The sequence below is a fragment of the Phasianus colchicus genome, chromosome Z (assembly GCF_987193195.1).
Source record: "Phasianus colchicus chromosome Z, bPhaCol1.hap1.1, whole genome shotgun sequence".
Lineage (NCBI taxonomy): Eukaryota > Metazoa > Chordata > Aves > Galliformes > Phasianidae > Phasianus > Phasianus colchicus.
In genome coordinates, this window is record NC_143476.1 from 47,835,617 (window position 1) to 47,849,569 (window position 13,953).

General features: G+C 33.7%; 1 protein-coding gene across 3 annotated transcripts in view; it reads left to right on the plus strand.

The window, feature by feature from the left end:
- Positions 1-11,212, plus strand: part of AUH (AU RNA binding methylglutaconyl-CoA hydratase) — a 112,531-nt gene extending 101,319 nt beyond the window's left edge. For all 3 annotated transcript variants that reach the window (XM_031610510.2, XM_090132711.1, XM_090132712.1), the window contains 4 exons: positions 6,219-6,406; positions 7,559-7,609; positions 9,195-9,242; positions 10,060-11,212. In XM_031610510.2, coding sequence (XP_031466370.2) covers positions 6,219-6,406; positions 7,559-7,609; positions 9,195-9,242; positions 10,060-10,137 — 365 coding nt within the window. In that variant the 3' untranslated portion in view covers positions 10,138-11,212. The remainder of the gene's footprint in view (positions 1-6,218; positions 6,407-7,558; positions 7,610-9,194; positions 9,243-10,059) is intronic.
- Positions 11,213-13,953: the final 2,741 nt, after the last annotated feature.

Below are 13,953 nucleotides of genomic sequence, written 5' to 3' on the forward strand. Positions count from 1 at the left end.
AATTTCAATAGCTTTGCTGCTTTCTCTAGACTCCCATTCAAAATTGACCACTGATTATTTTTTCCTTCAAGCTGCTGAAGCCAAAGATTATTAATTTCAAACGTAAATTCTTAAATAAAGCTCATGAACAAAAGACATTGCTTTGGAATTGTTGTAAGTAGACCTTGTAGTCAGGATGGGAGAAGCGATTAGAGTAGGAATGGAATTAAGGGAAGCAGTTTAGTGTTGTAATGGGTTTCTTTGCTGCTTGGATAGACAAAGTGGTAGACTTCTGTGTAGAGAGCACTGAAGTGAAAAAAATATTGAAGTTACTTGCTTATAAACAATAAAGACTTTAGATTTAGTAATCTGGTTTTGCTTTGCTTATTGTTTATTTATTTGACTTCTGGCTACTAACAGCTAAATTATCTCAATTTGGGACTGCGAGCTCATTCTGAGTGTAAATGAAAATAGGATAACACTGTGGTAATCCACTTTTCTGTATTTCTTACTTGGCCTATGTCTCCGGGTTTTTATTTTTGTTTTTCTGTTTTTGTCCTTAATGAAAATTTAGGTTCTGTAATCAATCCAGAACCTTAAGAATAAGAACTATAAAATCATTTATTTCAAATGCAAGTTTTAAAAAAGTTTTTCCTAGCATTACTCATAAAGTCCACATGATTTGTTAAGTATGATCGCTCAGAACAGCATTGCTCTGAGCCTCCTACCTGTTACAGCTCAGTAATGACTTCATAAATGTGTGGGTGTAATTTTGAAACTGGAAAATGCGTTCTCCTGGGCCATTAATTTCTATCTACAGCAAGATGAGTTATGTTGTAAAGTATATGTCCTTTTTAATTTTACTTAAGTTCATTTTCTGTTACTGCATCCTAAAGGACAATAAAAGCAAGTTCCTATCTGGAGTAGTAGAAATGCATTTGGCCTTATTGAATAATTAGTGCATGCTCATTTTTGTTGCATGTGCTTATGTCTAAGTAAAATTTAATAAATTGACTTAATAGCCCTATGTATTTCTCTTTTTTTTTTTTTTTTTCCTAAATAATTCAAGGAAAAAATGATAATGCTTATTGTCAGCATATGCATTGCTAAAGCCATGAGACATGGGAATCCATGTGGAATAACACAGGTCTGTGCTTTCCAAGAGGTGTTTGATCTGACCTTTAGAGTCTGTGCAGTGCAAAAGGTCTGGAGGTGAAGCAGAACGTACAGTAATAGTGATGGAAATATGTAGTAAGTGCCTCACACTAGATCTAGAATTTGTTCTGGAGTGCCTTTTAAAATTGAGTTCCAGATTAATTTCAGATATTCAACTATCTGCTGGGAAACCATTTTTTAAATCTTTTTTAATCATCAAGAGGATTACTTACTTTGAAAATAAATCATATTTTCTAAATTACTTAATGGTTTCATCTTTCTGTACAAAGGCTGTGATTATTTAACTGCTAGTGAAATCTGAGAATATATTTATACTTTCTTTTACAAATCCTGGGCCTTCTTACATGTTCAAGCCAAATACTGCATTCTACTGACTCAAGCTGCCACTTTCTAGCCACTCAGACATGAAGTTCTGATATATTCTAGGCATTTTTTTAATAGGTTTTTAAACAAGCCGATCTACAGATGCAAATGAATAAAACAGATTGCGAAAACTAACAAGTGATTTTCAAGTTAGGTTGGAAGTTTTGGAGCTGAGGTTTGCAGCTGCCAGGCTGCTGTAAGTGGCTGGAATTCCATCACCTTCAGTCTTAGGTGAAGCTGTGACTAAGATTGCTGCAGAGATTTCTTTTGCTTGACAGGTGAGATCAAATCCCGCTAGTCCTTATGGCAGCTTCCCACTAAATCCTTTCTGGTTACAGCTTCTGTTTTCAGTCATCACAGACCTTCATTCACAGCAACTTCTGAGTCAGGCTTCAGCCACTGTCTTGGGCTCGCTCAGCAGTGCATTTCTTCCAGGTCTCTGCTCATTTTCCAAACTACTGATAAGGCCAGACATGAGAGAGGCCTTACCTGATTGCCTACCCTTTGTCAGCTTGCTGCTTTTTTCCTCTTGTAGAGATAGCATTTTGTTTCCTTTTTTCTTCATGTGGTTTTCACTTTGTCCTTTGTATCTTTGATGACGTCCTTACCAGTCAAAGCTGATTTCAGTAGTTAGTTACTTAATTCATGACTGTTACGGGCTCTTTATACTTTCTTTTTTTAAAAGGATTTGGGATGTCTGATCCCATTAGAATTTATTCCTAGATTTAAGTTAGCTGAAACACTTACATCGTTGCAGGATCAAGACCTGATCTGGTAAATAATCTGTTAAAAAATAATTGTTAAATATTGTCTTTATGGCTTTTAGAACATTTAATATTTTTTAAAATTGCTTTATTTAGCAACAGACTGCAGGTATTTTAAAAGTGTAAAATATCTGTTGCGTGTAAATTTGGCATAGTACTTTCATGACTGAAAAATCTTACATTAAAATACTCATTTTATCCACTTCTATGAAATAAGGGTTAGATGCTAATAAGAGTAGGCTTTTGCATTCCATTCTTCCATGGTTTTCAGTGGAGAAGTAGAAAAGCCTACGCTTCACAGTTTTGTGTATAAGAATCACAAGTATACCCATAAGATATATTTGACTGACTAGGACAGCCAGAAAGTTTGTGGCTGGTTTACTTTAATTTCACCATTGTTTATCAGTAAAACAAAGGTGCAGTGATCTTTAAAAAGACAAAACTGGATAGAAGTGAGTTAACTCAATCCAATGAAATTCAAGCAAAGCTTGTGCTGTGAAGAAAGTAATAGAAAGAATCATTTTTACTTGACTTAATAAAAGTTACTATTAAGTTTGAATTTAAGTTTGGATTTTTTTTTTCTTTCTTTTTTTGTCAAAATAGGATTTCATCCAGTATGTTTTGCCAGAGCATTGAGCTATGAGTAACTACTGGTTGTAGATATTTTCTGCCAGAAAGATGAATCTATTTCCAGTAAGCTAGTTGCTTCATCTTGTTGGATACATGCTTGGGAATTTATTACGTAATTCTCTTAATCCAAAGCAGTTGTGTACATATTTTGTAATTGATGAATTGCTAACAGTAAATAAATACTCATACAGAATCAACTGTTAAGAAAAAATACCATTTAACAGCATTCGTACCAGTACACAACAGTGTTGTATTTACTGTATCTTTCCAGACAGACTGCTGTCATCTAAGACTGGTATTTACAGCTTTCACAACATTAAATATAAAGTATCTCAGATAAGAATGCATTTGCATTCTAACTGTATGTCAAATAACTTTTTTCAGTACACTGACTAATACTAGATCACTGGTCCTTGAAATGAGATGTCCTTAATGTCCTTAAAGAAGAAGCAAGTATTTGTCAGTCAAATTTTCCTCTACATTTAGATGAAATGACTTGGTTAAGTCATATCTTTGAAGACTGGGTGTTTCTCCCTTTCACTCTGATTGTGGTTGGCAAGTATAATTTGTTTTAGTGCGTTACCATAACACAATGTCTATCTGCAATGTCCTTTCTGTATTTTCTTCATAAATGGATGTAACCTAAGTGTATTGTGGTGTGTTCTTTGATTAATTGTCTTATTGCTTTTATGTGTGCGTATATCTTATTCCTACCACTGAGTACATATGATTCATGCAATGAACTGTTGTCTTTTAACTTTGAATGTAAATCAACATGCTCCTCTGCTTAACGGCTTTGCAGTGTGGGAGACAGCCAAATGACATAGACTAGAGTCTGCTTTTTTTTGTTCTTTAATCATTTTTATGTAAGACACTGGCAAGAACACTTTTTTTTTTTTTTTCATTTATAAACAGTATTTCATGCTTAAACGTATCCATTTCTTGGTCAAAGTTATGAAATACTGTTACACAAGTAATTTTTTTTTTCAAGAGTTCCTGGTACAAGCAGTAATAGAAGAGATAAAACACTAAAGGAAGGGAAGATAGTTAAGCAGAAAAAAATATTAGGCATAACCAACAAAGAAGAAACAGATGTCATAGAATCAGTAGATTCTTATGGTTTCAGGTCTTAAGAATTGCGCAGATTATTTTCTTTAATCAAAAACCAAGCCTGATGCTCATCTGGATGCTATTGCTAGGGTGAAAGCAATACTTTATGAGCAAACTATTCCTAAAGAGACTCAGAGTAGACATCTGCAGTGTTCTGATATACATGTAAATGTGTTCAAGAATAGGTACTAATTGGGATATGAAAGCTTCTTTCGGTGAGAAATGAAAAGACTTGTTCAATATTAAAAAAAAGAAAAAAAAAAAGAAGGCCAGTAAATGTTCCTTTGTAGTAGTGGCAGTGCAGTTTAGTATCCTAAGCAGCAAACTTCTTGAAAACACAGCCCATATTTTTGTGGCATATAGTTAGGATTTAAATTTTATATCTGGAGTTTAAGTCCTTTTCTGTCAATCTTACCAGTGAGGCAGCCAAGACTAATAGGAAAGCATAATGTTTAGAGTCTGTAGTATTTTAAACGGGATTTTGTTCAGATGTTTCTCCCACCCCCCCACCCCGCCCCATAAAAATGTTATGGAATAGTGGCTTTCTTTAAATTCTGTGTTTCAGCTGATGGGTGCTGTTAGCAAAATTCTTCTGCGAGCTCTGTAACACACTTAGCTGAACTAACAGAACTTACAAACAGGAGTTTATCTTTCTATTGCCTGTCATCTTTGACTATGATGGTGGTCTTACTACAGTCATCCCGGATTGTTAGGACTGTACAGAATATCACATTGCTTGCATTTACTAATGTGGATATTCTACAGATTTTTATTGTAGTTATTGTGAGTGTAGTCATTTTTTTAATTCCTCCAATTTCAGCCCAGAAAACATATATCAGGTTTTTGTTTTATATCATGATTTTGTAATATTCTAGGAAGGCATAAGGTGGAAATTACCCCTGCTCTCTGCATTTTTCTACAATGTAATGTGTTCAAAGGGAAGTGTGCTTTTATGGAAAGAAATGCAATTGTGCTGAAGCTTGTGTTTCATAAGAAGTAATAATTGAAAGCTGAATCGTGGAATCACAGAAAGGTTTTGTTTTCATTTGGTATATTTGTATCAAGAAAGAGAATTGAATGGCTTCAAAACTATACTCCTGGCTTAGTCTATCTTTATCTATTGGAAACCACTCTGCTTTGCATTAATTGAATATAAATTTGTCCAGTGTTATACCAGCTGTCCTTGAAAATTTTTGTAAATGTTCCTCATGTATTTTAAATATATTAGCATACTGCTGCAGAAATAGCTGTTTGGAAAGAATTGGTTACTTACAGACAGTCTGTGTTAGTGGAATATTCTTTTCAGATATTCTATTCAGGATTTCTTGAATAAGTTCAAAATACATTCTTCTGGATGAAGGTCATTTTTCCTCATACTTCATACAAATAACTGCTTTTGGTATTTCAGTCTACATATTCAATTCGGACGATGGTTATGCTCATGCTCTCACAGTTAGTCAATTCTAGATAATTTTTAGTATAACTAAGCAGTCTACGTATGTCTGGTTAATACAGTTACTGCTTATTGACCTCAAAATACCAAATGAATTTTTAACATAGTAAGAAAATAGGTTAGATGTCCTTCTCTGCTGATCTACATCCATCATTATTCTTTCATATTTTTTATGATAAGACTTTAGATTTCAACATTGTTACAGAAAAAAAAGAAGATGAGAATGTGTCATTTTAAATACCTTGTCTTTAGTTTATATAAGAAATGTTTACTGTCCTCAATGCATGGAAATTTTAGCACTGACTACTGTTTCCTGGAGTATGTGTTATTCTTCAATGTTTTTCTTCAAAAGTATTCATATTGTGATTATTAATACCATGAAAATACACAGATTTTTAAAATAAGCCAACTTCTTGGTTATAGTTGCTTACCAGTTTGTGGTTTTGCTTTACCATTTGGCTGATTTGAGGTGAAGTAGCCTGTCTGTAATCAAGCAAATTCTATTCAGCTCTTTACAGCTATTTACATGTTTTCTGAGGAACAGAGCAATTTATTTCATTTTAAACATAATTTCAAAACCAAAAAAAGCAACTGAGAGTGTCTTTGTATGTTAGTATAATTTCTGTATAAATGCTTATGGAATTAAAAGTGAAGATGTTTGAAATGAACAAATATCATCTCTGTTTCTATGATAAATGAATGTAAAACTAATATTTGCATTTTTCTCTTTTTCCAAACATTAGGGGGAACACAGAGATTACCTCGTACAATTGGAATATCTTTGGCTAAAGAGCTAATCTTCTCTGCACGCATTGTAGATGGTGAGGAAGCAAAGTCAATAGGATTGATTAGCCATGTGGTAGAACAGAATGAAGCAGGGGATGCTGCATACAGACGAGCACTAGCTCTGGCAAGAGAATTTTTACCTCAGGTACAACAAATTATTTTGTTATTAATTGTTAATAAATATTAACAGCAGAAAACGAATCTGCTGTGTTCAGAAAAACTGTCATGAAGTTAATACATGAAGTATTACAAAGCCGCTCTATTTATATAGAGAGCAATGAAAAATGATCTTTCTCATGTACTGAATGGTGTTATTTGGTAAGAATTTCAGTGAAGCAAATAAACTTTGTCAATACTTGTGTCAACACGTTGTAGTCTGTGTTTGCATTGTATATTTTGCTTTTAATGTTTTAAACATCAAAATAGTGTGGTATTTTTACTATAAAGCAGTTATCTCAATATTCCATTGCTGTTGAGCACTTCAGAAGAGACACAAAAGTGTCATTATGAAAGTGAGTGTATCTCAGTGTAGATTTTGTTTTGAAAATCGTAAGTGCAATTTCAGTATTAAAGCAAAACCCATTTGGTACTGGGAAGTGATCTATTTTCTTTCTGTCCTTTGTGTATATATTTGATGAAAGTTTCATGCTTTTATATAATTCATGTCATCTTATCTCTGTCTTTTACTAAAAGAGTTAAAATGGATTTTGGTGAATTTCTGGGCTTTAGAACTTAAAAATTTTGGTAAGAAGTTTAACCATGACCCTTATGGGGGTTTTTGTGTTAGCCAAGTGCTACCTGTTCTGTTATGCTATAGAATGCAGGTTATTGTTTGCAGTGGGAGCTCTTGATGAACTTGCTTTCCTAGTGAGGCACCCAAAGTGGCAAATTCACAGGAGATAGTATTAAGGAAAATTAGTAAAGTTCTCCATCAGATCAAAAGTTTAGCAGTAAAATTTTTCAATTCTATAATGATGTGCTCGTATAGTTGCCATTCTTAGCCTGGTTTTGATGGGAATCAAGCAATCTTGACAAAAGAGGGATGCTCAGCACGTAAGCCCAAAACACTGGTCTAAGTCATCACTTCTGAAAACAATATGCATCTCCGATATTTTGTCAATACTGAAAGAAGTTTAGAAGAAAATAGCTACTTTAGTCATGTATTTTAGGATATTTTACCTGTTTAATAAATTTCTGAAGTCTAGAAGGTCCCAGCACAGGAACATTAATGTGCAGGTTGTTTACTGCACAATCTTTTCTTTGATAGTGTTTAAATAATCCTTGTCTTTCATTTTAGGGACCAGTAGCAATGAGAGTTGCAAAGCTGGCCATTGATCAGGGAATGGAGGTAAGGACTTGTACTTCCCATAAGTATAATTAGAAGTCAGATAGGCAAGTTTAATTTACTATGGTGATTTTTATTTTTTTTCCTGGAAGTGTGTTTAGTTTCTCAGTCAATAGCCTTTCAAAATCCATTTGGTCACAACTTTTTTTGAAGATAAAATGTAATACTTTTATGTCTGTATTTATTGATTTTTAACTCTTGAGAATAGAATGAATGTTGATTTCCACAACAAGGCATAGCGATCCCACATCTGCCTAGGTCTAATGCACTCTGCCAACTACTAATTCCAGAAAGTAAACATAAACTATTATGAACAAGTTATATTACAAATATAAATATGCAGAAAAAAAAATCAATTCTGTCAAGGCTCTCAGTTTATTACATAATAAAGACCAAGAGATACGTTATTTATTTTTATTGCTTTAATAGAAGCTACTAATTCTGTTACTTTAATAGAAGACCTATTTCATATTTGATTCTAATTGCCACCCCTTGTTAAATAGTAGTGAACCAAGTTCTGAAGTTCCTTAAATACCTGGCCTGAACACATCTAGACACATATTTTGCTTTAGGCTTGTGAATTATCTTGCTGAGCTCAGCAGGACTATTCTTACTTAAAGTTAAGTGCATGAATAAGGTCTGCACCAGAACACCATATAGTTTAGTATGGGAAAGAAAAAGGGTTTGCATCACATGCAGAATCTAAGTCCAAGAGTATGAATTAAGAACATTTTTCTTTTCAAAGTCACAGAAACAAATTCAGGAACTCTCAATGATCATGTAATTCAGCCTTGAGACTCAAGACAGAATCTACTGTATCGAAAGTGATGAAGCCAAATGTTCCTATTGCTGCTATTAAAGGCAGAGATTTCATGGCTTCTCTAGGTAGTCTTTTTAGCTTGTCTTCCTTTGACAATCTACTTGTGTTACATAGCTGCCACAGTCCTTTCCCTGGCCATTTGGAGAACTGATAATTTCTGCAGCAGATGACATTTTAGAAAGGCAGAGAAGTACCGAGGAAGAAGTCATTTCAGTCATTTCTGAATGGCCATTTCAGCTGTTTAGACCAGCCCACAAAGAAAATTATTTTCAAATGTAGGTGATGGTGCAGGATCGCCACTGGCTTCATTTACTTTTTAAAATCCATTTAAAACTGAAGTAATGTTAAATTTTTAGTACGGCACCATTTTCTTACAGGAATTTTTGAAGACGCTTTCTTCAGAGTGAATTGGGAACAATCTTGCAGTAAATCTTTTTTGCCTTGTAGCAGTTGAAATGATTACAAAAGTGCATGTCTGTAATGACTTTTAGTTCTGATCATTTGTAAATGAAGAGCATACATTGTTTTGACAGTGTGTTACGCACTAGTTTTATCACCATATACAGGAACCATATACGTTCCAGAAACGCAAGGTGCTGTCACCACTTGGCAGTGAGATATTTGTATGTTAAGTAGTGTAGAAGAACTTCACAGACATGTTTTATGATTTGGCATATAGAAACATAGTATGTAGGTTAGCTGATAAGAAATGATGCGTATGAAATGTATAAAAATATGCTTTAAAGAATGTTGAATTTTTTTCCTCAGGTTGACTTAGTAACAGGCCTAGCAATTGAAGAAGCTTGTTATGCTCAGGTATGTAACTATGATTACATGAAAAATGTCAAAAAGAGGCTTTGCTTGAGTACTCTGTGAAGACTTGTTCCTTCTACAAATATTTTGTCACTGTATTTATGCCTTTCACTTTTTTTTTTTTTTTTTTTTTTCAGTAAGGAATTTAAGGAAACAGACGTAGGACAGAAACTGTTTGACTGAAGGAAATTAAGCGCTGTCAGTCCCATACCATGCCAGTTATGCATTGCTGTGCATCTATTCCAATTTGCCATTGATTTTTGGTTTAACATGTAGTAACATAGAGGACACTTTACAAGCATGTGCAACTTGACAACATGTGTGCTTTCCAAAAGAAAATCAAGATAAACATTTTTGCCAGCAAAACATGAGAATAACATATTCTTATTTTGCATGTTCTTGAACTTTGTGATAAATTTTTTGAAGACAGAATCAGAAGCATTAGCATTAGAGATGCACTTATTGAAAGTATGCAGTGATCTGATTACAAACCACCTCCATTCCCCCCAAAACACACCAAAACAGCCATATAACAAAGAAACCAAAAGAAACCAGCACATGAAAACCCTGAAACAAAATCTAGAGATTCTCACTGTTATCTGTTCAGAGAAAAGGTACTCCTTCTTCCAGACTGTTTCTTAGCCCTACTGTATGCCTTTGAAGTGACTGCTACTTTCCTACATCTGACTATACATTGCAGTTTTCATTCTTCTGTTGTGCTATATATATACACAGAAGAACTGGTACAAAAATTTGTACAAAAACAGTTTTCTTGATTTTTTTAAATATCTGTAATGAAATATTACTCTGCTCTTTCCAGACTATTCCAACAAAGGATAGAATTGAAGGTCTTCTTGCGTTTAAAGAGAAAAGATCTCCTCGCTACAAGGGAGAATAAAAGAAGCTGATGCCTTTAAAATGAAATGGGGTATATGTACAGATATGAGGACCACTAAGATGCATTTTGCATCTATGCCTAGAATATTACAACCACCAAAGTTAAAGCAAATCATACTAATGTTCCAACATCTTCTGTGTGTCCATAATTGTACTGGAGCAGAATAGAATTGCGTGCCTACTTATGCTTATTACAGTGTCTGAAGGCCTTGTATTGGCAAGGTCACAGGTTCATACAGCATTTTAAAAATTCCATATGTATGAAACTTCCAGTCTGTAATTTAAAAAAGCTCTATAAATTCTTTATATAGACAAAACCTAAATGTGATGTGAAGTATAAATCTGATTTATCATTTTATCAAATATCAAAGTGACTGCCAAACAACAAAAATAAAAAATTGTACCAAATATGCATTGAAATGGTTCTGTATATCAGTAAAAATTATGTCTGAGTATTCTACCTGAATATTTACATTATAAATAAAATGAAGGGAAATGAAAAGGATTATTATTTGATAAATGTCAGATTTAATTGTCTAACTTACATTATTCTTAGTAAAACAGAGTTAACTTTTATGAGAATAGCACCTAATGCCATCCTTTTGGTGAAGTCATGGCCAGTATTTTCATTTAATTGTATTAAATGAAGATATCTTAGAGTCCTGCCTTACTAATGTATTATTGTTCTTTAAACTGGCTTTATCTTGCATTCTTCCAAAATATCATCTGATCAGTACTGTCTGCTATTAAGGAACTTTATTTCACTTATCTTAGTTATTTTAAGTTTTTGGTGATTGTATTAAGTATTTTCTGTGTGGGGATATGACTAATGCGCTGCTAAAAAGACTAGAATTCTCTTCTATATAGGACCCAGAATATCCTTTTTGAAGAGTCTAATAATGCATATTTATATACAACAGGGGTGATAATGAAATGTTCTTTGTTCTGTGGCAGCCTCAGGGTTCTTTTCGCACTTTGAAAGAGAAATCCAGTAGGTTATGAGGTGAGAAAACAGTTGTGATTCATACTGTGTATTTGTTCTGATCGTGGTATATACAATAAATACCTGAAAACAACCTCTTAAAAGGCATTTTTGTTAACTTGACTGGAAAATAAGCATATCTTAGCAGTCAGAGGCTTTCTTTTTATAGAAAACAAATTTCTTTGCAGTTTGTTACCACTGACTCATGAAACTTGTGCATGCTCTGCTTTTTCTGCAGGATTAACTGTGGTCAGTGTCCATTCTGTGATGATAAAGCAGCTGTTCAACATGAAATGACAAGAACTCATTTAAATTCACATTTAGACATATCATTACATGTAAATTGGGTTTTACTGGTAGAGCACACACTTTATTAACTGATGAACTTGCTGAGTTGATCATTTCGTGCATGATAATTTGCAAATAAAGTACCGGTGCTTGTTTTTATAGTCATATAAAGCCTTGAGGGTCATTTTCTCCTGTTTTTGAAATGCTAACATGTCATTTTCATTTTTACTGAGCAGGAAATAATTACGTTAATGAGATTTTTAAAAATATTGAGTCTGTGCTGATTGATTTGTGTTTGTGTTTAACTTTGATGTACTGTCAGGTTATTGAGATATCTCTGGTTTCTTAACAAGGGCTGATTAAGTTGCTTCCATGAATGTTTTTTATAAAAACATTAACTTCAGATACTGTGGTGTAAGACTGTAGATTTGTGCCTTTAACTGATAGTTTTGATTTCAGAAAATAATTTTGCTGTCATAGCGATTTCTCCATTCCTTTTCTAAGGAGAAGATGTTGTTGGATTGTGGCAACTTGAGTCTCTTCTTTGAAGTTAAGAATTATAATGTTATTTAAAATTGAGTACCATTAGCATGGTACTTAAAGGTACTATGTAGTGATACTGCAATAGAGGAATTTTTGCAAAGGATGTGTGAAACACTCACTGTCTCTGTTATTAAGTTACTAGCATTATGATGACTTTTAATTGCTCCTAGTAATTAGCTGTGTATTTAGACTTCTACTTCCATGAAAGGATGGTTTGCAACAGAAACGCTCTTATAAAGCTCACTTTTTATTAAGAAAGTTATGACCTGGCAGATCCTCTTTCAAGTGCTTAGACTCAGTTCTTTCAGTTTGTGGTAAAGCCATGCTTTTCTCCACAATATCTCGATAGTAAGTGACCCCTGATCTCTGCTGATTTCCCAAAGGTTTATTTCATGGTCCCCAGGTGTGAGCAGCTCCTTATCTTTGCTTTGGTCAGCTGAAGTGGATACTGAGTTCTTCTGTACTTCAATACTGAGTTCTTCTGTGCTTCAATACTGAGTTCTTCTGTGCTTCAATACTGAGTTCAGTATGGAAAAGTTATAGTACAGGTAGATCAGTTACCTTGAGCCTCTCAGTAGTGTAAGTGCAAGTGCCAAACAGTCTGGATATTCTTGCAGAAGTTAGCGTGTGAATGTATATAACCCATATACCTCGTTTTTACCTCTAACCTATGAAATCATTAATATGCAAGTAATTCACATCTCCCTAGTTCTACTAAGTTTCTGGATGAAATTTTAAGAATTGTCTGAATGACTTCAGTCACTTCAATGCTTTTGAGTATCTCACCTGCTATGAAGAAATCTCGTCCTTCATTCTGAGATTGTGTAATGATACACTTGAAAGCAGTTGGAGAATGTTGTTTTGTGTAACAATCTGTGGAATTTATAGAACCATTTGTGCCAGGTTGTTGAAATTCTGTCAGTCTGTGCACAATTACTCATAGTCCTACTTCAGTGTTCATATCTGCTTTTTAACAATTGCTTTTAACTACCTGCATTCAAAATAGTAAGCACCAGGATATATCATTTGCAACTGTTTTGTGTCAGTCATTGCTCTGTGATGTATCTGTTGAACTCAGCAGAAACAAACGGGTCTCTTCTACAAAACAGAGACTAGCTTGAATTTGTCCTTGGAAGACATGGGAAGTAAATTAACGTGTTCTGTATTACTGATACTTCATAGTACAAAAAAACAGCTCATAGATGCAAAATGAAAACAGTGATTGACATATCTTAATTTATCACCAGTTTAGTTTTTGTTTCATTGCTTTTCCATGTAAGCAAATACTGGAAAGATGTCTATTGAGATTAGTCAAGATTTATAATATTCAGGAAAAAAAAAATTGGTATTTTTTCTGAACAAGATTTACTTCCATCTCTCATTTATGAAGTTTTACACACATTCAACCTAATGGCACTGCTGAAAAGTCAAAGGACTCCATTGTCTAGTGAAATTTGTACATTTAATGCACTTACGGTGTGATAATGACAATGCAGCTATTTTAAGATGTTCTTTTTCTGCACATTTCTATGAAGACATCTATCTCCAAAATGAGGAAGGAGAATAGTTGTGAACAGATAAGCCAAAAGGAGAGATGTGTTCAGCTAAAGGTAATGAAAAGCCTTTTGGGTATTTTGAGGGATTCCAAATACTATTTTTTCAATCATGTCTTTTTTTTTTTTTTTTTTTTTTCCTGTTAGATTTCATTTTGTCAGGGTCTGGTGCTCAGGTAAGCACACAGGAGGAATCTAGTGATTAATGTGATGACCTTCCTTTCTCGTTAAACATTGATGTTTTATAAGCATAGTTAAAAGAGTATTAAAAATTATCCCCAAAGATTTTTGAGAGATTTGATTGTAAATAACCATCTTACCATCGAAGATTTGCAAAGGCAAAATTTTTATTATTCAATCTTGGAGTGGCATGTACGTTTCCTTACTTCCACAGAGTGTGCAGGGTTTATACAGTGTATTCATTGCAGATTATAATACAGCTATATAGAAA